General features: G+C 43.6%; 2 protein-coding genes across 9 annotated transcripts in view; one reads left to right on the top strand and one right to left on the bottom strand.

The window, feature by feature from the left end:
- SCUBE1 (signal peptide, CUB domain and EGF like domain containing 1) overlaps positions 1–25,949 on the top strand; it is a 307,537-nt gene that overhangs the window by 33,288 nt on the left and 248,300 nt on the right. For all 8 annotated transcript variants that reach the window (XM_005296703.4, XM_008165966.4, XM_042848272.2 and 5 more), the window contains exon 3: positions 22,847–22,975. In XM_005296703.4, coding sequence (XP_005296760.2) covers positions 22,847–22,975 — 129 coding nt within the window. The remainder of the gene's footprint in view (positions 1–22,846; positions 22,976–25,949) is intronic.
- LOC135975929 (uncharacterized) lies at positions 10,906–13,090 on the bottom strand. Its single transcript, XM_065569641.1, has 2 exons — positions 12,171–13,090; positions 10,906–11,570 (listed from the first exon to the last, which is right to left on the bottom strand). The coding sequence occupies exons 1-2, from the start codon at positions 12,706–12,708 to the stop codon at positions 11,068–11,070; spliced, it is 1,041 nt and encodes a 346-aa protein (XP_065425713.1). The 5' UTR covers positions 12,709–13,090; the 3' UTR covers positions 10,906–11,067.

Raw genomic sequence — 25,949 nt, 5'->3', positions numbered from 1 at the left:
AGACAGACTCTAAAACTGTTCTGTGCTTTGCAGGTATCAATCTTTATTTTGATATCTCATTTGAAGTTCAAAGAACTTGTAGCCAATCTGTTTAAATATCAATTAGGAAACATGTCAAACCATGAACAAATCCCAATTAGGGGTTCAAGATGTCTTATGCAGGATAACAACAATTTGGGCTGATCTAGAAAAGTTGGATATGAACACCGAATAGACCTAGAATGTAGCAAGCAGTTCAGATGAAAGTGTATACGTCCATTTTTATGCATGTGTCTGACATTGCATTATATTTGCCCCTCAATGCACATGTGTAACTCACTGGCTAGTGCGTATTATGTGTCCCTTTCTGTGTCACATCCACACAGGATGTGGGTGTGTAACTGTCCCAGCTTGTGAGCATGGCTCTTTAGCTCATGCTGAAGAGAGTCATGCTTTTAGTAGGGCTGGCCAGAAAACAATAATTCGGTTTTGCGAAAAAATTTGAATTTCTGACATTTTGCTTGTCATTGGAATGAAAACTAGACCTTTGAAAATTTTCACCAAGAAAACAGAGAGAGAGGCACACTCTGAATCAGACAGAACAGGGAATGGAACCCGAGTCTGTGTCATCCCAGATGAGTGCCCTAAGCTCTAAATTATTGCCTGTTCAGGATGTCTCTGTTTCTTGATTTAACCAGAAATTCCATCCTGGACCTGAGAAACCATTTTGATAGATGAACATTTTCCAGTGAAAAACATTTAATAAAAAAAATTCCCAACCCACACTAGTTTTTAGCTTTGGAGCGCCTGTGTTCAGTCCCCACTCTGATGGCTAAGACAATGGCCGTCACACATACACAATACTCATTATCACTAATGGCATTTATATACACCCTCTGAGGAGAGAGCTATACTTCTTTGTGGGTTTTTTTATGACCGTACTTGCGATGGTCTTTTTAGAAAATAAATGGGCATTATAGACAAAGAATGCCAAATAAACTCCACCATTAGTGCCATGGTAAGGCCGTAAGCAATCAAGCACTCAACTCTGGAATTTCCCGAGTCTTAATGATGGTTGATTTCATTTTTTTGACCTCACCTCACATTCTATTCCAGGAGTGTCAAACCTGCAGCCCAGAGAGGGGATTTTTGTGGCTTGCAGGTGATGTCAAGATTATGCAGCATCTTCAATTTCATGGCTTCAGAAAGAACTTACCATACGTGAACCAAGTATAAAGCGAGGCAATAATGTTTGCCTGGGTCTGCAAACAGCTTGAACCAATGATTCAGAGGGGTAAACTCTCTTAGAATTATAGGGTTGGAAGGGACTACAAGGACCATCTAGTCTAACCCCCTGGCAAGATGCAGGATTTGTTGTTTCTAAACCATCCAAGACAGATGGTTATCCGCCCTCCTTTTGAAAACCTCCAGTGAAGGAGTTTCCACAACCTCCCTAAGCAGTCTGTTCTATTGTCATATTGTTCTTACATTTAGGAAGTTTTTCCTGAGATTTAATCTAAATCAGCTATGCTGTATTTTTAACCATTGCCTCTTGTCCTGCCCTCTGTGGCAAGAGAGAACAACATTTCTCCATCTTTTTTATGGCAGCCTTTCAAGTATTTGAAGACCGCTATCATGTCCCCCCTTAATCTCCTCTTTTCCAAAGTAAACTTACCCAGTTCCTTCAGTTTTGCTCATATGGCTTGCATTCCATACCTTTGATCGTCTTTGTCATTCGTCTACGGATCCTTTCCAGTTTCTCCACATCTTTTCTATACATTGGTGGCCAAAATTGGACACAGTACTCCAGCTGAGGCCAGCCAGCGCTGAGTGGAGCAATACTATCACCTCCTGTGACTTGCATGCTATGCTTCTGTTAATGCAACCTAAAATTGCATTTGCTTTTCTTGCAACAGCATCACAATGCTGACTCATGTTGAGGTTGTAATCCACCACACTCCCAGATCCTTCTCAGCAGGGCTGCTGACAAGCCAATTGTCCCCCATTCTGTATTTGCGCACTTGATTTTTCTTCCCTAAGTATAGCACCTTGCATTTGTCTGTTGAATTTAATTATGTTGTCTGTAGCCCAGTTCTCCATTTAATCAAGATCCCTCTGAATTTTAACTCTATCCTCCAAAGTATTGGCAACTGCCCTTCCCCCTACCCCCAGCTTTGTGTCATCTGCAAATTTGATCACCCAGGTCATTAATAAAGCTGTTAAACAACATTGAGCCCAGAACAGATCCGTGTGGAACATCACTTGAGACCTCTCTCCAATCTAACATCATTCTATTAATAGTTACTCTTTGTTTGTGGTTGTTTAATCAATTATGTATCCACTTAATGGTAGTTCCGCTGAGCCCACGTTTCTCCAGCTTACTTATCAGAATGTTGTGTAGGACTGTATCAAAAGCCTTGCTGAAAACCGGGTATATTATGTCCACTGCTGCCCCCTATCTATCCTGTCAAAGAAGGAAATCAAGCTGGTTTGGCATGATTTGTTCTCAGTAAATCCATGCTGGCTGCTATGATTGCCTCGTCAACCTCCAAGTATTCGCAAATTGAATATTTTTATACTTTGCTCTAGTTGCTTCCCAGGTATTGAAGTCAGGCTGACTGGTCTAGAGTTCCCCGGCTCCTCCTTCTCCCCCTTTTTAAAGATGAGCACTACGTTAGCCTTTCTCCAGTTTTCTGGGACCTATTCTATCATCCATGAAAAAAAGCAAGTAGTTCCTTCAAGCTGAAATTGAACCTGCAACCTATGGATTGCTATATAAATTGAACCCATAGTCTACTGCTCAACCAGCGGATCTACTGCAGGAAGACAGTAGCTTGTCTTCCACTAATCTGATTGGCGTGTCATCTCTACAGCCCAATGATGATACTTAAGTATTAACATTAATTATTTGATTAATCTTGACCTGAAAAGAGCTCTGTGAAGTCTGAAAGCTTGTACATTCCACCAACAGAAGTTGGTTCAGTAAAAGATATTACATCACCTACCATGTCTCTTCATATTCTGGGACCAATATGACTACAACAACATTGCAAACTAATGTTTAATTGCTGATCATTTTAGCAGATGAAATGGGGGAAAGGAGTGAAAATTACCCGATTGTGGTGGAAATTGGGAGTTCCTGCAGGGAAGGCAATGCAGGGGAAAGAAGAAAGGAGATGCCCAAAGACAGGGATAGGGAAGAGAAATAGAGAAAGTGAATAGGGATTTGTGAGAAACCAAGGGCAGAAATAGCTGTGGAGCTAAAGGGGAGCATGTTTTCTCACTGAAAGATGAATATGACAAGGCACTGAACAAACAATAAATAATTAAACCTGTAATTACTACATAAAAGCTGTATTTATGCTTGTTCTCTGTGCAAACTTCCCATTTAAAAAAAAGTGTTAGTTATGGAAAAGCCTTCCCCTATAGTAGCCACACATACATGCACCTGAGTGTTCACCATGACCAGCTAACACATTTTTAAACATGACTCTTTTTGTCTCTGCTAGGTGTTTAAGTGGTGTTTAAAAGACAGGATCATAGGACTGGAAGGGACCTTGAGAGGTCATCTAGTCCAGTCCCCTGCACTCATGACATGACTAAATATTATCTAGACCATGTTAACTAAAACACACAAACTAATATGTGCTAACCATCTCCTTTTCCTATTGAAGCAAACCCACAAGCTTCATGGGCTCCTTGGTCTGGCAATTCTAAAAGAGGCATCTTTATCCCATATGTCTTTAAGTAACTTGCTTCATATTTGCTATGATCACGAGGTATTAGGGCAAGACTCAGGTTTCAATACTATTGTTATTTCTCCGATAAAAGAGATCTTTTTAAGAATGAGTCCTTAAATAGATGCCTTTTAGCTTTCTTAAAATTCATGACTCACAAGATAATAACTAGAGACAATATTTTTTGGAGAAGAGCAAAGACATTACACAGTGCTTCCACAAGTAGAAAATATTTGCAGCAAGAGGTAAATCATCAGCTATTTCAAATGCTTTCCAAATGCATCAGAAATACTTGTAGGAAAGATACATTAACAACTTTAATTTTAGAACTTCTTTAGTATGACAGAAATGCATCGATTGTGCTTTTATTTTATTTAACCAGCTTGACATACCCTTCCATAGTTTGGTTTGTGTTAGTTCTTTTATTTTTTTTTACAACTGCCCTAAAACGGTATAAAACATAGTACCGAGTTATTGCAGAAAAAAGGAAGCACATAAAACCAACACAAAGTGTTGCATGTTTTCCACATGAACTGGTTTACTAAAAAAAACAAAAAACCCCACACCACCACAATTTGTATCCAAATCAGACCCATTATATTGGTGCAGCACTTTCATTTCATTGCCATTTGAATATTGGAAAATAGGGCTTTGTGACCTTTTTTTAGAGAGAGCTGTAACAACTAGATTATTTTTGTTTCTCTCTGGACACCCCAATAGAAAAAAGTTGGAGCGAGGCTATCACTAGCAGGAGGGCTCTTATGGGCTTTTATCAAAGCAATTTGATGCTAGAGATACCATAATAACTGTTGCACCTTTCCTCTGGCCTCACAGAGAAACATCAGGCTTTCCTTTTGTGGACCTCCCAACTCCCATCCTGGTCACCCTGTACCTTGGCTCTTAGAACCGTCCGAATGGCTAACAAACTTTACAGTATTCTTGGACACCCACATCTTGAAGGCATCATAACTGGAAAGCAATAAAAATGCACACTACGTGTTTCTCGCTGATTCATTAGATCATAGTATTTCAAAGGCCACAGGAGTCAAAAGAACATTAAGTTATGAGGCAAAAATAGGGAAAAAATCTTATTTCTTTAGGTTGAAGGAAGGAACCAAATCTAATTTAAAAAACTAATGTTTCTTTCCATTCAAAGTAAGGTATGAACCCAACCATGGAAAGGTCTTTTCAGAAATTAACCTCACTTTGAAATGGATTTGTTTGGGGGAAAAAGTCTGAATGAATCTCAAATCTCTTGATACATTAATAAATACTCAGTCTCAGAACATGACATGAAATACTCTTCTCTCTGAAAGTCAACTGGCTGAAGTGCAAAAATTTCAATGGATCTTTGGGATCAGTTGAATTTGTAACATATTCTCATCTTTGATTTTTCATTTCTCTGGTTAGGCCAAATCTTCCAATTCATAAGCAAATTTCGAATGACTTGAGATAACGTACAGGGAACTGCACCAAATTCTGCAACCTTCACTGAAACTAAACTCCCATTTAGAATTGTATCCTTTTCTGGATCTTTCTCTGGTTGTGAGTTTCCAGCGAAACTTGCGCTTCTGGAAAATTTGACCAATGTGTGCGATGTTATCAGTCATAAGCTTTTGTTCCAGCTGGTCAATCCAGAATTGGCTTTCTAGTTCTAAAAAGGTGTAACTTTATATGAGAAGTACAAATGATCAAGTGGTTGTCTCAAATCGTCCTGACAGGTTATCCAACACATTTAACAGTATGACCAAGAAAAGTAAATCTATCCATCCTCCATACAGTTTTTCAATTTGTACAACTCTTACGGTTACAAAATACAGATATTGTAACCCAGACATACTAGAGAAGAAGGCTGGTCTTACAGTTATGACCTAGGACTGGGGTTTAGTCCTGAGTTTCTGTTTTTGGCTTTGCTGCTGGCTTGTTACACATTATTTAATCTCTGTGTCTGTTTCCTCACTTGTAAAAAGGGGAAGATAATGCATTGTTTACTATTCTGAATTTGGAACTAGAAATCAGGAATTTGAGTCCTAATCCCATCCTTGACAGATAATTACTCTGTGACTGAGGTAGGGTGACCAGATGTCCCAATTTTATAGGGACAGTCCCGATTTTGGGGGCTTTTTCTGATGTAGACACCTATTACCCTCTACCCCCGTCCCGATTTTTTTACACTTGCTATCTGGTCACCCTAGGCTGATGGCAAGTCCATTTAATCACTTGGTACCGTGGTTTCCACAGTACTATCTTAGTCTTAGTGACCCAATCAATGTAGCTATTTTAAACAAGAGGGCAGGATGTGTAAGTGAAGGGACCTCGACTCCACAAACTTCTAAGAACAGAGTCTGGGGGTGAAATCTTGGCCCCACTGAAGTCCGTTGCAAACCTCCCATTGACTTTAATAGGGTTGAAATTTCACCCTGGGACTTTATAACCTCCAGACACTGTAAGACACTCCTCTTTTCTCAGACTTTTCTGAGAGGAGGTTGCAGTGAGGAAGAGTGGAGGTCTTACGCCTATTAAATTTGGGGTTGTATTCTTACTTGTACAAGGCCTATAAATTAGCATAGATAGTATCTTTTTTCCCCTAATGCACACATTTGAAAAATGAGGATACTTCCTTATCTCAGATAGGACGAGTGACTGAGGTTTAATTTGAAGCCCTTGTGCGGAAGGCACAATAGAAACAAAAAATATCACTATTATTATATACGTGATCAATGTGTATTGCAACATTTTGCAATGGGGATTGCAATATTCAATTCCAGAGCTGTAGGTGACATGCTACAATTGAAAAGGTATTGTGTGACCAGTCTTTTAGTGCAACGAAATAAACCCCACAAAGCATGGCAAGTTCTTCTCTCTCATTTTCCATAGGCAAAATGAGAACTAACAACATTTCTTGGGGCCTGAGGTATGAAAATCTAAAATTATGCACCTATGTAGTTTCTTCATTAACTTTTCCAAGCCTCCAAACAAGACAAATTTTATTTATTTTCCCTAATGATTCTTTGATGATACATTGTTTAAATTGCAGAAATAAAGATATCTAGACCTTGAAACCTGTCTCCTTCAGATCTTGAAGAAATATGTATGTCTAACCAACTACTGGCACACCAACAATTAAAACATTACATTTCAAACCATTTTAGAGTGCAAACTCTTTTAGGGAGTATGCTGAAATCAACATGATATCCTCACTATTCTCATGATATCCTCAGTGCTAGATTTTGCATTTGAATCTCTAATTTAGATGAAAGATGTATAAAATGGATGTGGGCAGATAGATTCCTGTTGATATATATTTAAGGAGATTCAAAAGCATAAATTATTTTATTCAAAATCAATTTCAATTTAATTATACTACATTAAATCCACCACCCCCCTTTTATAACTGGGAGTACAGAAAGAGATGAAGGTTTCTAAGAAAAAACACTCCTTTCAAACAAACTATGCCATGGTCTGAAGATCGATCATTGCAAACACAGACAGCATGTGGATATTGGGATCTGTACCCATTCATAGTTGTCAGGATAAAAGTCAAGCCAAATGTTCCATTTGCAGCAGTCTACAGAAATCTGCAGAGTGCAGTAAATTAAATTTAGCTCTAAGGCTTTCAAAGGCAAGCCATCCTTTGTTACGTGTTAATTACAATAAGACTGGGTCTGACCCAAAAACCCACAGAAGTCAATGCAAAGACTTCCATTGATTTCAATGAGCTTTGGATCAGGCTCTGTATGAGCTGCTGTTATGCTTATACACCCAGTAGAGTAAATTTCATTACCTGCATCCTGATACTCTTTGGAGATTCAAGTGCTTGATGAATGTCAACCAGTATGGTAAAAAATAGGGATGGACTCTGTTGGAGTTAGATTGTGTAGGATCCTTGGGGTAAGGTCCATGTCTTTCTCCTCCCATACAATATTGAGCCTGTTGTTAGTGCTCAATAAACATCACAATTACAACAGAGTGAACCTGATTAGATAAAAAGGGAACTGACATTTACTCAAAACTCTGATTACCTTAGCCTTTTTTTGAGGTTCTAAAGTGTAAAACTTTTTTGTTGTTAACTACTGTGCATCACTGTGCCTTTACTTTCCACTGGAACTGGAAGCAGAATTATTGAAATACTAGGAGAGAAAAATCTGTTCTTGTGGTATTTTTAACTTTGCTCAATCAGGTCTACATGTACTTATAAGAGAGCTGGTTCTGTTGAGAATTCTAGATCTAGGGGCTTTGTCAACCAGCTGTAGTTAAACTGGTTAAACTACCTATTTAACTGATCCAAACTTATCGCTGAACCAATGCACATACTTGTCAGCAGATCCAACCTAGTATTAGCTCCTTTTTACCACTGCAGGTTTTTTTACTGAACTTTTCCTTTTAAATTTTAAAATGAACAGAGGATATCCTGGATCATCCAAGAGTAACTTCAGAGACAGACACACTGTCAAAGTAAGCTGAGACACTGATGATGCATTTGTATAAATTTGAAAATTGACAGCTGTGGCAGGTAGTAGCTGCAATGTGGATGTAAGTCACAATTTACAAGTGCAGTATGATTGTGACAACATAGACTCTATGGGTATGTCTACACTACGAAATTAGTTCGAATTTATAGAAGCCGGTTTTATTGAAATCGGTTGTATACAGCCGATTGTGTGTGTCCACACATAAAATGCTCTAGGTGCTCTAGTCGGCGGACCGCGTCCACAGTACGAGGCTAGCGTCGACTTCCGGAGCATTGCACTATGGGTAGCTATCCGACAGCTATCCCACAGTTCCCGCAGTCTCCGCCGCCCCTTGGAATTCTGGGTTGAGATCCCAATGCCCGGATGATGCAAAACAGTGTCGCGGGCGGTTCTGGGTACATGTCGTCAGGCCCCTCCCTCCCCCGTCACAGCAACGGCAGACAATAGATTCGCGCCTTTTTACCTGGGTTACCTGTGCAGACAACATGGAGCCCGCTCAGCTCAGCTGAGCTCACCGTCACCATATGTCCTCTGGGTGCCGGCAGACGTGGGACTGCATTGCTACACAGCAGCAGCTGCTAACTGCCTTTTGGCGGTAGACGGTGCAGTAGACTGGTAGCCTTCATCGGCGATCTGGGTGCTGGCAGCCGTGGGGCTTGCCTTTTGGCAGTAGATGGTGTATTACGACTGTTAACCGTCCTATTACAAGTCGGGTCATCGCACATTAGCAGAGTCTTCCCCGAGCAGCCGATCGTGCAATAGGCCTGAAGACCATCGTCATACACCGCCCCGTATTTGCTGCCAAGCACCCAGAAAGATGCCGAGGGCTATCAGTCACGCTGCACCGTCGTCTTAAGATGTAAAAAATAGATTTGCTCTGTATTCATTTGCTTCCCCCTCCCTCCGTCAAATCAACGGCCTGCTAAACCCAGGGTTTTCAGTTTAATCTTTGGGGGGACCATTCTGTGTGACAATTGTTTGTGTTTCTCCCTGATGCACAGCCACCGTTCTTGATTTTAATTCCCTGTACCTGTACGCCATGTCGTCACTCGGCCCGCCCTCCCTCCTTCCCCTAGTCCATCAGATACTACTTTCGCGCCTCAATGGCCTGCTAAGCCCAGGATTTTCAGTTTAATCTTTGGGGGGACCATTCTGTGTGACAGTTGTTTGTGTTTCTCCCTGTTCCTGTACCTGTACCTGTACGCCATGTCGTCACTCGGCCCTCCCTCCCTCCCGCCCTCCCTCCTTCTCCTGGTCCATCAGATACTACTTTCGCGCCTTTTTTCTGACCAGGCGCCATAGCTAGCACTGGGATCATGGAGCCCACTCAGATCACCGCGGCAATTATGAGCACTATGAACACCACGCGCATTGTCCTGGAGTATATGCAGAGCCAGGACATGCCAAGGCGAAACCCGGACCAGCCGAGGAGGCGATTGCAGCGCGGCGACGAGAGTGATGAGGAAATTGACATGGACATAGACCTCTCACAAGGCACAGGCCCCAGCAATGTGGAAATCATGGTGTCACTGGAGCAGGTTCATGCCGTGGAACGCCGATTCTGGGCCCGGGAAACAAGCACAGACTGGTGGGACCGCATCGTGCTGCAGGTATGGGACGATTCCCAGTGGCTGCGAAACTTTCGCATGCGTAAGGGCACTTTCATGGAACTTTGTGACTTGCTTTCCCCTGCCCTGAAACGCCAGAATACCAAGATGAGAGCAGCCCTCACAGTTGAGAAGCGAGTGGCGATAGCCCTGTGGAAGCTTGCAACGCCAGACAGCTACCGGTCAGTCGGGAATCAATTTGGAGTGGGCAAATCTACAGTGGGGGCTGCTGTGATCCAATTTGCCAGGGCAATGAAAGACCTGGTGATAGCAAGGGTAGTGACTCTGGGCAACGTGCAGTCAATAGTGGATGGTTTTGCTGAAATGGGATTCCCAAACTGTGGCGGGGCCATAGACTGAACCCATATCCCTATCTTGTCACTGGAGCACCAAGCCACCGACTACGTAAACCGCAAGGGGTACTTTACAATGCTGCTGCAAGCCCTGGTGGATCACAAGGGACGTTTCACCAACATCAACGTGGGATGGCCGGGAAAGGTACATGATGCTCACGTCTTCAGGAACTCTGCTCTGTTTCGAAAGCTGGAGGAAGGGACTTTCTTCCCGGACCAGAAAGTGACCATTGGGGATGTTGAAATGCCTATCGTGATCCTTGGGGACCCAGCCTACCCCTTAATGCCATGGCTCATGAAGCCGTACACAGGCAGCCTGGACAGGAGTCAGGACCTGTTCAACTACAGGCTGAGCAAGTGCCGAATGGTGGTGGAATGTGCATTTGGACGTTTAAAAGCGCGCTGGCGCAGCTTACTGACTCGCTCAGACCTCAGCGAAAAGAATATCCCCATTGTTATTGCTGCTTGCTGTGCGCTCCACAATATCTGTGAGAGTAAGGGGGAGACCTTTATGGCGGGGTGGGAGGTTGAAGCAACTCGCCTGGCCGCTGATTACGCGCAGCCAGACACCAGGGCGGTTAGAGGAGCACAGCAGGGCGTGGTGCGCATCATAGAAGCTTTGAAAACGAGTTTTGTGACTGGCCAGGCTACTGTGTGAAACTTCTGTTTGTTTCTCCTTGATGAACCCTCCAAACCACCCGCCCCGACCCGGTTCACTCTACTTCCCTGTAAACCAACCACTCCACCCCACTCTCCCCTCCCCAATTCGAGCACCGCTTGCAGAGGCAATAAAGTCATTGTTTTTTCACATTCATGCATTCTTTATTAGTTCCTCACAGAAGTAGGGGGATAATTGCCAAGGTAGCCTGGGATGGGTGGGGGAGGAGGGATGGAAAAGGACACACTGCATTTTAAAACTTTAACTCTTATTGAAGGCCAGCCTTCTGATGCTTGGGCGATCATCTGGGGTGGAGTGACTGGGTGGACGGAGGCCCCCCCACCGTGTTCTTGGGCGTCTTGGTGAGGAGGCTATGGAACTTGGGGAGGAGGGCTGTTGGTTACACAGGGGCTGTAGCGGCGATCTCTGCTCCTGCTGCCTTTCCTGCAACTCAACCATATGCTCGAGCATATCAGTTTGATGCTCCAGCAGACGGAGCATTGCCTCTTGCCGTCTGTCTGCAAGCTGACGCCACCTATCCTCTTCAGCCCGCCACTTGCTCTGTTCATCCCGCGATTCATCCCGCCACCTCTCCTCTCGTTCATATTGGGCTTTTCTCATCTCCAACATTGACTGCCTCCACGCATTCTGCTGTGCTCTATCAGCGTGGGAGGACATCTGCATCTCCGTGAACATATCGTCCCTCGTCCTACGTTTTCTCTTTCTAATGTTCACGAGCCTCTGCGAAGGAGAAACATTTGCAGCTGGTGGAGGAGAAGGGAGAGGTGGTTAAAAAAGACACATTTTAGAGAACAATGGGTACACTCTTTCATTACAAGGTCGCATATTTCGGCTTGCAGGCAGCCATGGTAGGCCACAGTGTTTTGGCTTTTTTAACCTTCTTAACATGCGGGAAAGGTTGCAAACAGCAGCGCATTTCCCATATCAAGGATGAATTGGGTTGTCCATTTAAAATGGGTTTTCAATGTAAAAGGAGGGGCTGCGGTTTCCCGGTTAACATGCGGCACAAACACAAGTAAACCACCCCCCCCCCACACACACACACACAATTCTCTGGGATGATCACTTCACCCCTCCCCTCCACCGCGTGGTTAACAGCGGGGAACATTTCTGGTCAGAAGAGCAGGAACGGGCGCCTCTGAATGTCCCCTTAATAAAATCACCCCATTTCAACCAGGAGAGCTTTCTGGAGATGTCCCTGGAGGATTTCCGCTCCATCCCCATACACGTTAACAGACTTTTCCAGTAGATGTACTGGCCGCGATTGCCAGGGCAAATTAATCATTAAACACGCTTGCTTTTTTTTGTGTAATGTTTACAAATATTTACAAAGTTACACTCACCAGAGGTCTCCTGTGTGCCCTGAGGGTCTTGGGTGAGTTCGGGGGTTACTGGTTCCAGGTCCAGGGTCACAAACAAATCCTGGCTGTTGGGGAAACCGGTTTCTCCGCTTCCTTGCTGCTGTGAGCTACCTACAGTACCTCCATCCTCATCTTCCTCGTTCCCCGAACCGTCTTCCCTGTGTGTTTCTCCAGTGAGAGAGTCATAGCACACGGTTGGGGTAGTGGTGGCTGCACCCCCTAGGATCGCATGCAGCTCCGCGTAGTAGTGGCAAGTTTGCGGCTCTGCCCCGGACCTTCCGTTTGCTTCTCTGGCTTTGTGGTAAGCTTGCCGTAGCTCCTTAATTTTCACACGGCACTGCTGTGTGTCCCTGTTATGGCCTCGGTCCTTCATGGCCTTGGAGATCTTTTCTAATACTTTTCCATTTCTTTTACTGCTACGGAGTTCAGCTATCACTGCTTCATCTCCCCATATGGCGAGCAGATCTCGTACCTCCCGTTCGGTCCATGCTGGAGCTCTTTTGCGATCCTGGGACTCCATCACGGTTACCTGTGCTGATGAGCTCTGCGTGGTCACCTGTGCTCTCCATGCTGAGCAAACAGGAAATGAAATTCAAACATTCGCGGGTCTTTTCCTGTCTACCTGGTCAGTGCATCTGAGTTGAGAGTGCTGTCCAGAGCGGTCACAATGAAGCACTGTGGGATAGCTCCCGGAGGCCAATAACGTCGAATTCCGTCCACACTACCCCAATTCCGACCCGCAAAGGCCGGTTTTATCGCTAATCCCCTCGTCGGAGGTGGTGTAAAGAAACCGGTTTAAAGGACCCTTTAAGTCGAAAGAAAGGGCTTCGTTGTGTGGACGTGTCCAGGCTTAATTCGGTTTAACGCTGCTAAAGTCGACCTAAACCCGTAGTGTAGACCAGGCCTATGAAATGTTGTTTTCACAGTACAATCACTCACTCCACTTTTGTCTTCATCTCTTTCATAGAGGTGCTATCTCACCCATGAAGGTTTTTTATGTGTAGTCGTGAATTAGGATAGTTTATTTCCTTTTAGGACAGTGCCTTCACTTTATATTGGTCCTTTTATATTACTGACTTGCAGGGTATATTACGTTATATACATGAGTTTGCTTGGGTATTGTCGATGCTATAGAGATTGGTTTAAAGCTTTCCCTGTACCTTTTGTATCCAGAATTTCATCAAGGGTATAAATGGTGGTTTTGCCTCAAATAAAATCCAGATTCAAACTGCTTTAAGAGCTAAAAATATCTCTCGTGAACACATTAGCAAAGTGAATCTGATAGTTTTTTCTCCCTCTACCGTAGGGTACTGGTTGTCCCTTTCCAGCTTGGCAGCACAGGAAAAAGTGCCTTATAGTCAGAACCAGATTTTCAGTCTTAGTCACTGTAATTGCAAACACTTATTTTTGTATATGCCTATTTTATGTGCACAAAATACCTGATGTGGGGTTTTTTTATTTTTGTTTTTTGGATCTGAACATGGCCAGTTCAATGCATAACTGTCTCTGTGAGATTTAGGCTCCTAAGTGCCAAAGTTACTTTTGAAAATTGAATTTAGAGTTCTTACTCATTCAGGGTATGTCTTCACTGCAGTGTAAGCCCAGAGTTAGTGGGCCTCTAGTCAGCGGACTTCGTGTTAGAGAACCCAGAGCTTGAACAGCTACGCTGATTGTCAACCACAGACTAGGGTACATCTACACTACAGGTGGGAGTCGATTTAAGATACGCAAATTCAGCTACGTGAATAGCGTAGCTGAATTCGACGTATCGCAGCCGACTTACCCCGCTGTGAGGACGGCGGCAAAATCGACTTCTGCGGCTTTCTGTCGACGGCGCTTACTCCCACCTCCGCTGGTGGAGTAAGAGCGTCGATTCGGGGATCGATTGTCACGTCCCAACAGGACGCGATAAATCGATCCCCGAGAGGTCGATTTCTACCCGCCGATTCAGGCGGGTAGTGTAGACCTAGCCTAAGAATTTTCTAACCTGAGTTCAAACCCATTGCTCTGACATCCACACTGCAGTACACAGACTTGAATCCAACCAACTATATGCCAGACTTCCTGGCATCTTCCAGAAATGTTGCCACTCTAGCCCTTTGATCATGATGCACTGTAGGAAAAATTGGCTGTCCACCCTGCACGTTACAGGAAGTTTGAACAGCCTGCCAGCGCAGCCAGCCAAGCAGTCATTTTGGTCTGTGTGCTCCCAGCAACCGGAGCCAGCAACATGGAGCAGGTGCCATTTGAAGAACTTTCCTTGCTTGCACTTTCACACCCATGCCAGGAAACGGGCAGAGCTTCTGTGAGATGCTGGTGGATATTTCAGTAGAATTTTCTGACCAACTGAAGGCACCTGGCAGAGCAAATGATGGAGCATGAGGAGGAGGACACACAGTCAGAGCAAACTTGAACTGGCTGATGCTGCTCATGACACTCATTGCAGCTATGGATGCCCTCTACATAGACCGGTGCTTCTGGAGCAGGGCCATAAGCACAGACTGGTGGGACCACATCATCATGCAGACTTGAGGTGACCAGCAGGGAGTCCAGAACTTTCTCATGAAGAAAGCTACATTTCAGGAGCTTGGTGGGTGGCTTGTCCCGACCCTCCAATGTAAAGACACACACATGAAGGCAGCCTTGCCAGTCCAGAAGTGGGTTGCCATAACCATCTGGAAGCTGACCCACCCCAGAATGCTACACGTCCGTTGACAAGCGGTTTGGTATTAGACTCATAGACTTTAAGGTCAGAAGGGACCATTATGATCATCTGGTCTGACCCCCTGCATGCTGCAGGCCACAAAACCGTCCCTACCCTTTCCTTGACTCTGCTGATGAAGTCCCCAAATCCTGTGTCTTAGTGACTTCAATTGGCAGAGAACCCTCCTGCTAGAGATCCCTGCCCCATGCTGCGGAGGAAGGCGAAAAACCTCCAGGGCCTCAGCCAATCTACCCTGGAGGAAAATTCCTTCCCGACCCCAAATCTGGCGATCAGTAAGACCCCGAGCATGTAGGCAAGAGTCTCCAGCCTGACCCTTGTTAGCCATTATACTGTTTACCTACCAACTAGAAAGTTGACTGTGGATAAAGTGGTGGCAGAGGTTTCTGAGGCAATCAGGTGTGTGGTTTACCCTGAAGTGGCCAGCATAAATGATATTCTTGAAGGGTTTGAGAAAATGGGTTTGAGAAAATGGGGTTTCCTAACTGTGAGGATGCTATTGATGGGACTCATGTCTATAGTTTACCCTCCTCAATGAGCACATGGGTACATAAATTGCAAAGAGCACATTGTTATGCAGGCCCTCATGGACCACAGAGGCTGATTTATGAATGTCAGCATGGACTGCACTGGAATAGTTCATGATACCAGAGTTTTTCACAGAGCGGGAGTCTACTTTCACAGAGAGGCTGGGACACTATTCCCATCAAATGGCATTGTCATGAATGGAGTTACTGTCCTCACCATTATTCTGGGGGGACCTCGCACACCTGCTTTTGCCTTGGCTTATGAGACCGTACCCTGATATCAGAGGCCCTGGCAAAGGAAGGTTTAATTACACTCTCAGCCCGTGTAGAATGGTTGCTGAATGTGCATTTGGCAGATTGAAATCCCATTGGAGCATTGGTGCTAACACTACAGGCACAGGTGATGCTGCAGCACCCCCGGGCTTGAAGTGGTTTCCATCATATACAGGGTTTGCAGTTTGGTTCAATGGCTCTCAGTGCCCCCACTATAAAACTTGTTCTACCACCCCTGCATGGGAGAGGTCTACAAACCCATTTGGATTCCAGTGTCATCAACGCTGTGCACATTACTGGGGCTTGCTGTGCTCTTCACAGTCTTTGTGAAGCCAAAGGTGAGCCATTTCCCCCGAATGGACCTATGATAGTGAGGGACTGCTGAACTGGTACACTTAACCAGAAAGTGCACCTACCGCAGCTGGAGCTGGATGCAACTGGGCAACAGAAGTCAGGGATGCTTTGTGTTCCCACACTATGGACTAGCATGACCCAATGGAAGAGGGAGAATAGTACTTTTATGAATGTGATTGTCGGGGAGGAGGGGTTGCCTGCTTGAAGGGGGAGTTGATTGATGTGCAATGTACTTATGAAAGACCTGACCACTTATCAAATGTGGGAGGGGTGGTTGGGTGACAGTGTGGATTGATATAAGGAAGTGATGAAAGAATGGATTAATGTAGCTAACTATTGAGGAATGGTGTTTTGCATACTAATTACCAGTTGTCCCTGATCATATGTTTACCTTTATTATGTGAAATATGCACATTGTATGATGGGATGCAGTGATAGCAATAAACTTTCTTGATAAAATGCTTTATGTATAAATGCGTATTAGAAAAGTACGATATTCGCCCATTGCCAGGCAGGCCAGCTGCCAGTACCACACCAACACACCAGTAACAACAAACCCTTAAAAAAAGCACATGAACGAGAGCAAACAGTGAAACCATGTACAAGACAGAAACCCCCTGGTGTTGCATGTCCCCTGATCTCCTGTTCTCTTTTCCCTTCCTTTCATGTTTGCTGTGCACTTGGCACTGGGGGAAGGGGTGGAGGCATCCACAGTGGAGGGGGTCAAAATGGAAGAATGCATGGGGCACAGTGGCCATGCCCAGCCACTCATAGGCCCTGATTGCATGGGCCACCCGACCAGGGAGTTGTCCAAGCTGTTTCTGAACTGCATCACAGGATACCGCAGAGGGTACTCAGGGCATGGTGCGGGTGCAGCAGGAGTTAGTACGTTTGCAGTCATTGGTGGTAGCAGCCACCCCGACTGTTCTTTCTGCTGCTCTCTGTCCTCTTCCCTTAGCTGCCGTTCCTGTTCCAAGAACTGTGAAGCAAGTGCCTGCTCCCCTGCTGAATCCCTGTCCTCGAGCAGCCAGCCCGAGCCTTGCCTCTCGCCATGCCTTTCCTCTACCCATAAGTCCCCCTATCTTTGGTACTGGACTTGCTTGTTGGCCCTCTCCAGAACTTCAACTATAAGTTCCCCATGGCAATGCTTCCCCTTGGAACGGCCTGTGAAGGAACATTGGTCCAGGCTTCTGCTGCCTTGTGGGTGAGCTGGGGAGGAGCTGCAGCCAGTAAAGGTCTAGGGGCCTGGCACAGGACAAGACACAGAGGGTTATTGTCTCAGATAGCCCAGTGTGGAAGCACAGAAATGTTAAAATGGAGCCAGAAGCCTACCAGGCTCCAGGGTGGCTTCTGTTCCTTCCATCTCTGTTGCTAGTTCCGCGGCAGGCTGTTCCTCGGTGCAAGGATAGGGCATCAAAAAGCTCCTCCAAGTATGGCCCAGGATGTCCTACAGCTGCTTCTGCGGCAAAGCTCTCCACTTCAGTGGGCACTCTCGGTGCCTGCTGCTGGTTCCCATCAGTCCCCATGCTGGATTCTGGGGAAAATGGGTCACCATCCTGGCTGACCAAGTCATTGTGCGCTGCTGTTGGCTCTATGCTTGGGGCAGTACCTAGGACCAAGTCAAACGCCTCATAAAATGGGCACAATATCAGCAAGTTGCCCGAGATGTGGTTCTGGTCCCTGGTTTTCCAGTATTTAGTCTTGAGCCACTTAATCCACTCCCTCAACTGATCACTAGGTCCAGTAAATTTCCAGCTCTGTAAGACTCTTCACTGGTATGCATGGTCATTCCTAATACTCTTACTAAAATCCACTGTTTTAATTCTGGCCCCACACCAGAGATTAAACAAAATCTGGCTTTGCTCCTGTGACCATGAAGCAGCGCACTTTTCAAAGGACTACTTCTGATCAGTGTCCATTGCAAACACACAATGGCCTGGTCCACACTAACCCCCCACTTCGAACTAAGATACGCAACTTCAGCTACGTTATTCACGTAGCTGAAGTCGAAGTACCTTAGTTCGAACTTACCGCAGGTCCAGACGCGGCAGGCAGGCTCCCCCGTCGATGCCACGTACTCCTCTTGCCGAGCAGGAGTACCAGCGTCGACGGCGAGCACTTCCGGGATCGATCCGGGATCAATTTATCGCGTCTAGACAAGACGCGATAAATCGATCCCAGAAGATCCCAGAAGATCGATTGCTTACCGCCGGACCTGGAGGTAAGTATAGACCTACCCAAAGGTGTTCTCCAAAGGTGTGTTTGCAGCTCAGCGGTCAGAATAAAAGGGAAGGGTTAATTGCTGATTCAATGAGCTGCTGCACTACAACAAGGGAGGTTGCTTCCATTTCCCTGGAGTCATTTGGCAATTCTTGGGCTAGAGAGGACAAAGGAAGTTGGCCCATGGGGTTGTGGGATACTTTTGGTGAATGTCCAAGACATGAGTGTGGGGGTGCTGCATCTACACTGTAAAACAATAGGGCTTAAGCCCAGGGTCCCGTCTTGACTCAAGCTTGAACCTCCACTCTCACAGGGTGCTGGAACCTTGGGTCCAAGCACGAGTCAGAGAGATTTGTGTATAGACGGAAAGGAGGGTTGGACTCAAGCCTGAGTCTGAGCCTGGGTTTATGTTGCAGTGTAGACATACCCTTAGGTAATTTTGAAAGTGTTACGCTAGGCTACTGTGGATGGTGCCATATTTAATACCATGTCAAGTTAAACCTGGTAACAGAGCAAATCCAATTGATGCTGTCTTTTGTCTATGTTGGGGCTCTCAACAGTTGAGTCTCTGTGTAGCTGAACTGGTGTTAGCAACAATGGGAAACTTTTTAAATATTTCCCTAGCGTAGTCAAAGCTACAGATTCCACCTCTGAGTTGAATTATAGTCAACCTCGCTAACCCAACATTTTAAGAATAGCTTCCATTTCATCAGAGGTTAGTAATTCATATTTGCCCATTTTGATACATTAACACAATGTATACAGTGATGTACAGAATTCTGGAACTTTCCCAGATCCCTAAGATACACTTCAAGTTTTTGAACTGTATGTGGATATCAAAATTATTTTAGAGGTGGTATTTCAGCATAAGGGGCAAAACGGGCTCTTGTACTTTTAGGATAAAGTCACAGCTCCTAAAATACCCACAGTTTGCTCAACAACTTCAGATATCTTTGTAGTCTGGTTTCTTAATTTGGTTTTACTAAATATTGATTTCAGTTCACTACTGTTTGACAATACCAAAAATCAATAGATTACAAACATGAATGTTGTAATGAATAGTTTCTCCTGTATTAGAATTTTATATTTTTAGAGCAAGTGCAAGTTAGCATTGTGGACAGATCTTCCCTGAACCCTTATTTAAGTTAATGATAAGGGCAGATTCCAGTGGGGATGTGGGGGGAAGTGGGAGCATTTGGATCAGCTCCAGAGTGTGAACTGTGTAAAAAGCATGGTGGGAAAGCCACTTGCTTATAGCTGGCTAGCTAGCTAGAATGAAGTTCAGTGCAATGACAATGTAGTCCTAGTGCCTTCACTGAGATTCAGAAAATTTCCCATCACTTTGGGATTTTTGCCTTTGGTTTTGTTTCCATTTTTTGTGTGTCTCTGTGCTTCATGGCTTTAACCACTGTTGGAACTGGAAAAACAAAAAGAAAAGCCTTTTTTCTCCTGGTATTTCCACTCTGGCCAAAATGAGGAAGCAATGGAAATCGAGCAAGTCTATTCAGATGAGATTTCCAGCCTGACTTCTTTGACCAAAGAAGTTCTCATGTAGGTTTTGGGTAATCAGACATTGGAACTCAGTAGCTTTGTGCTTCCCTGAGGTGGTGTCTTGTAGGGTCAATGGTTGGAAAGTAATAGCTACAATATAAAAATGTTGGGCCAGCTTCTGAACTCAGTTATGCTGGTATAATTCCACTGAAATCAACGGTGTTACCTCAGAATAAACACTAATGTAATGGAGATTCCAGAAGAGGAGCCCACAGATTCACATCAGCCAGCCATTTTAATTCAATTATCTCCTATGCAACCTCACTGGTCGCTAGCAATATACTTATCGCTAAACCTACAATACAGGCCCTTAATATAATGATGTCTTTGCACTGAAGCAGTGTTACTGATTTTGCTCTCTAATGTGGCTAGCATTTTACTGCAACACAAAACCTATCAATGCCTCTGTCATAGGGACATACTGTATATGAATTCAAAAATGGGCTGCACAAATATTTTTGTTAAGAAATCCAAACCCATGCAAAACTTGTGTGGTTCATTCAAAGTGCAAATTTTCTTGAAAAGTTTGCCTGAGTTCTCCAGCTTCTTGAGATAACTTGGATCCATTTTTTGTGTGCAATCCCTCAAATCTCCCTTCAGGTGCCAGTGAGTGATTTTTTTTTGTCTTGACATAAAACCAAGCAAAATGCTTATTCATAGATCCATAGATTTTAAGCCCAGAAGGTCCATTTATGATCATTTAGTCTGATCTCCTGTATAAAAGAGGCTATGTGGGTCATCCAGTAATTCCTGCATCTAGCTCAACAATTTATGGATGGATTGAAGTTCTTAACCAGGGGTATGCTTACCCCTTGGGATATGGAGAGGTCTTCCAGGGGATACTTAACTCATCTATATCACTGTTTCTCAACCTGGGAGTTGCGACCTCCAGGAAGGTTGTGGGACAGGTTTAGGGGGTTCACAAGTGCAGAGTCGGTATTAGGGGGTGGCAAGCAGGGCAATTGCCTGGGGCCTCACGCCACAGGGGGCCCCACGAAGCTAAGTTACATGCTTCAGCCCCAGGTAGTGGGGCTTGGGCTTCAGATAAGGCTCACAAATGAAAAACAGGCTCAAGTATCACACTGAAAAGTAAGTACCATATAATTATAAAATAAATCGATTGGAATATATTGTAAAAATGAGAAAGTCAGCAATTTTTCAATAATAGTGTGCTGTGACACTTTTGTATTTTTATGTCTGATTTTGTAAGCAAGTATTTTTTCATGTGAGGTGAAACTTGGCATACGCAAGACAAATCAGCCTCTTGAAAGGGGTACAGTAGTCAGGAAAGGTTGAGAACCACTGGATTAAAACATATCTCTGTTTCACTTGTTTCGCTTTGTGTGGTTGTGTTCATCTGGAAAGGGGTCACAATGTTATCAAAGCCTGACAAGCTAAGGGTGGCTGAAATTCGAGAATCAACAGACTGGACTAACTCTATAGTTATCACAGAAAAAAGCCAAATATTGGCCTTATAGGTGGAATAAGAGAAGGTAAATGAAGCTATACACAGGGAGCAATTTGAATAAAATGAAAAATATACAGGTTTAATATAACTGACCATGCTCCTAGTTCGAATTCCTGGTATATTCTACTCACTAAAGAATCATTGCTCTACCTAATCACATTTAATACCCTACTTGGGCACTGCAGTTGCTTAGGACTTGTGTTTATGAATAAACTTCCTGGGCACTGTTTATTCCAAGTGCATCAACGAGCTATTTGGAGACACAGGATGGAGTGGTTATAATGATTATGACTCTCATTGCTGATCTGTTGGCATTTCTCAAAGCACAGTCAGAGACCAAAATGAGCCCGATCTCTGTACTTTGTCACCTTTGTTCAAGTTTTCAGAAAATGATTTAAATTCATCGGTCCTTCTCCCTTGGTGTTTTACCTACAGTTCTGGAGATACAAATTTCTGTCATCCAGCATGGTGAATTCCATTGAATAACAGTGAGTCCCTGAAAAAGACTCCCTACCTGCAAAATGGGTAGAATTTATGGCTCCAGTACTAATTTTATATAGTTTTTTGTACATGGAAGTGGAATAGTCCTCTAAACTGTTGGTAGAATTGAATAGTGTCACGTGAACAACTTGAGAGAAGAAGGCAAAAAAGATCTGTTCTCTCTGTTAATTTTTCTAGTCTAGCTGTCTATGGAACCACATTAGCTTTATTATTAATGTAATACAAATAAATAACACCTAGACTCTCTAACCGAAGTAGGGCCCTATGGACCTAAGCAGCGTACACTCATACAGTAACAGAAAGATGCTATCCAAATAGCTTAGACTCAAAATATACAAGACAGACAAAGGATGGGGGAAAGGAAGTACTATTATACCCAATTTAGAGAAGAGGAACTGAGGCACAGAGATTAAATGACTTGCCCAAGGTCATTCAGGAAGTCTGGGGCAGAGCCAGAAATGGAACCCCCATCCTCTGAGTCCCAGTACAGTGATTTTACCCCAGGACCATCCCCTCTTCTCACTATAAGTTGAAAATAACAGAGCACTTCAAAATGGTGGTTTCAGTTCACGTGGAATCTCAACCCCAGTTTTGGTAGACGGGGCCCTTAATATTGAATTAATGCCATAAAATAGTACTGTGAGGTAGTGTAATATTTATGAATGATTCATAAAGTATCCTTGCTGGACAAATTCCAGATTGCCCACCTAAATTCATCCCTGTGCTGTTTCAATTTCTGAGGGGAATATAGTTATTCCTCAAGCCCCTCATGAAACAGAATGGCTGCTATGTTGTACCCACAAGGTGGCTGAAATTCAGTCCTAGGTGATCTCTTACATATACATTCCATAATGCACTCTGAGATCTCTGTTGGGTAAAAGTTGTAATATAAATGTATGATATAATATTCAGATATGTTTATTCAATGTTACAAATTTAGCAGGGGGAATATTTCTGTATGCTGACACCCATAATCCAGGATAAACAGAATTCTTGGTAAAATCTTTTAATGAAAATTGCTTTTCCCCACCCTGTGTTTTAGACATTGACGAGTGTGAAAATGACTTCTACAATGGGGGTTGTGTCCATGAGTGCATCAACATTCCGGGCAACTACAGGTGCACGTGCTATGATGGATTCATGTTGGCCCATGACGGTCACAACTGTCTTGGTAAGTAATTAATGTGGTGAAGATGAGTGACTCAGTTTGTGCATTTTACCTATTAAGTTGTGGTTAGCAAGCCATATTTTCTCTCTGAATTCTGTAGTCAGGCATATATTATCAGTTAAAACCTAATCCAAACCCCATTGAAATAGACTGGAATCTTTCCATTGAGTCCAATGGCCTTTGGATTAGGCCCTTAATATGTTCACTGAGCCTGAGAATGACAAGCTTTGCTTCTCCTAGCCATCAATCCATTCAAATCTAATTTGTCCATCCCTAATGTATATCAAAAAGCCACTGCAACACTTACGCTGAATGTTATTTTTTTCTTCAGAAAAGTTACCTGTCTTCATTCCCCTCCCTTTTTTTTTTTTAGAGAACTCTCTCTCTCTCTCTCTCTATTGTCTCCGACTCCTACCATTCCAGCACTAGGCAACCCATTGTCCTATGTTTTAAAGTCTGGCTCATTGTTTTCAATGCAGTAGCAGGGTATCAGTAACTGGTGTACATTAGCAGGACCACATGACTGGCCTTTCATGTGATTTTTAAAAAAATGAAACTCCTAGGGGACTAGAAGAATTAATAATAGTTAAGCAATACTATTACTGGTAGACACTTGGCCAGGGACTAATCCAGTTCTTAACTGTCAAAGCTACAAGTCTGGTGAGAGTACAGGATTCCTGGGGAGTAGAACAGTGCAATGGTACAATTATAACTATGTTACCAGTGTTTAAGTCAGAGATGGGCACAAGCTGCCAGATGTGCATGCAGATTCACATCTGGATTTCAAACACTCAAGGTTCAGGAATGTTTGGATCCAAGATTTTGGTTCATACCCATTTCTGATTTTCAAACATGTTTGGGAATGAAGATGTATATTCCCACATTCTGTAAATTAAAGATGTGTACATATTACATTTAGTGCCATTACATCCATTTATAACTGCTACTGCAAGTCCCCCATCCCTACCTTCATGATAGGTCTTTGTGCTGAATCCTAGTGTCCATGCTTCCTGCCTTCCATTCAGCTGTGCATGTACAAGTACATGTGCACATACATGTACAATCCGCAATAGACTGAGTTGCTCAAAAATCCCAGGCACAAATTCCAGTGACCAGTGTTTTGACACAGACCAAACATCATTGTGGGGTAGTATGTGTAAAATCATATGGTAGGTAGTAGGCACTGACTGGCACAGCTGACATTTTAGTCTGGTTAAAGCTGAAAACCCTGTTTACATAGTTAAAATTGGGAGATCAGATAATGAATAACAAATAATATTGTCCAGTAATGTCAATCTGCACTCAGTGAGGCTGTGGAACAACTAGAATTTTTGAGCAGGTGTTCCTTAATCTTGCAGCTCATATATTTCCCCCATTGTTCATTTTCATGCTGGAGTGATGTTTGTTCAGATGGGTTGTACATCCAGCCTATTAACGGCTTTTTGACCTGAGCTTCCAAATTTTGTCTGTCACAAAAACAAACAGAAATTTAAAAGGCTCTGAACAGACTAATGTATAAATATAGCTCTAGACTTTCCCTCCATTCCTCACAGTATTCTAAAAGTCTGTCAGTAAATTTAGGTTAAAGCTTTCTGGGCAAGATCATCCTCCTGGATTAATGTGTTTCAAATAGAGATGGTCAAATTAATAATTATATGAGAACATGGGTTTTTCGTCTATTAAGAACAGTCTTTTTTTTAAAAAACTATTCATACTAATGTTCATGAATATCTAATAAAACAGGGCACAAACCATGTTCAAATAGCACAGTCAGTTGGCATTCAAATGAATGTGTGTGGAAATGTGTGTGTGTGTGGTTATTGCTTCTTGTTTTGTTTATTTTGCTGTATTCGACCGGTTTTATTTTCAGCTCAATTTTGGTGTGATCTTCTCGATGGTGAGGGCTGGGTGTGGTGCGCTAACAAACAGAAGACAAGGGGCATGAACTGATAAACACACATTCATTAGATCTGTGGGGTTTTCCTGCAGGTCTCCAGCATCATGGCTCTCCATTGCCTAAGCCAAAACCCCCATCTGGAGGGTCTTCAGAGCAGAGAATGGAACTCTGCTGACTGTGCAGATACTCAAATTTTCTCCATTGACTTTAGGTCAGCCACATGTTTTGGAGGGCATGACCCACAATAATATAGAACATTATACTGAAACTCATGGAGTTTCCTAGAGTAGCTTCACACCTCCTACAAGAGGGCATGGTCCTCCCCAACATATTCTTCAAGTATTGACCTAAGATTTACCAAGAGTCTCCTGCAGATGTGTCATGTTCAGTGGCTATCCCCCAGATCATGCTCCACTTTGTGAATTGGCACTCTTCATCCCATTTAAAAGCCTCTGCAAAGCTGACTGCACAGAGGAGATTCAGTGAACTAAGGAGGAGAGGGAATAATACTATGTGGGCTCCTCAGGATAGATATTTAGGACACTGGACTAAGGTTAAGTCTTCATCCTTTTGGGGCCACATAGCTAGGAGATCAAGTATCAGGGGGTAGCCGTGTTAGTCTGTATCTATAAAAACAACAGGAGTCTGGTGGTACCTTGAAGACTAACAGATTTATTTGGGCATAAGCTTTCGTGGGTAAAAACCTCACTTCTTCAGATGCTTTTTTTGTTTGTTTTTATAGCTAGGAGAGGATATGTTCCTTGGAATGCATATTGAAAAGTTGGGATGGTGGATGATTGCTGGCATGTGGCAATAAAATAACTGATTTTATATTCTCACAATGAAAAGGAAATTAGGGGAACAGTCTCTCCTTTCCCCCTTTTAAAATTTTAAACCAATATACGGATGTTGAAATGTGCCCAATAGTGAGCCCTCAAGATGGAAGTCTTCAGTCCAGACAGTGGCAGTGCAAGACCCTTGCCATTCCGTACAATCATACTTTAACCTAGTCATGAATGACACTTTTTGGGGAGTGCCTGTGTCTCTTAGAAACTGGACATCAGTCATCAAAAGGGGAAC

Source organism: Chrysemys picta, chromosome 1 (genome assembly GCF_011386835.1).
Source record: "Chrysemys picta bellii isolate R12L10 chromosome 1, ASM1138683v2, whole genome shotgun sequence".
Lineage (NCBI taxonomy): Eukaryota > Metazoa > Chordata > Testudines > Emydidae > Chrysemys > Chrysemys picta.
This window is presented reverse-complemented; position numbering and strand designations above follow the sequence as displayed.

Coding starts and splice junctions, on each gene's coding strand:
- LOC135975929 (XM_065569641.1), bottom strand. CDS start 12,708: ATGGAGTCCCAGGATCGCAAAAGAGCTCCAGCATGGACCGAACGGGAG. Junction 11,571..12,170: donor GGGCACACAGGAGACCTCTG/GTGAGTGTAACT, acceptor CTCCTCCACCAG/CTGCAAATGTTTCTCCTTCG.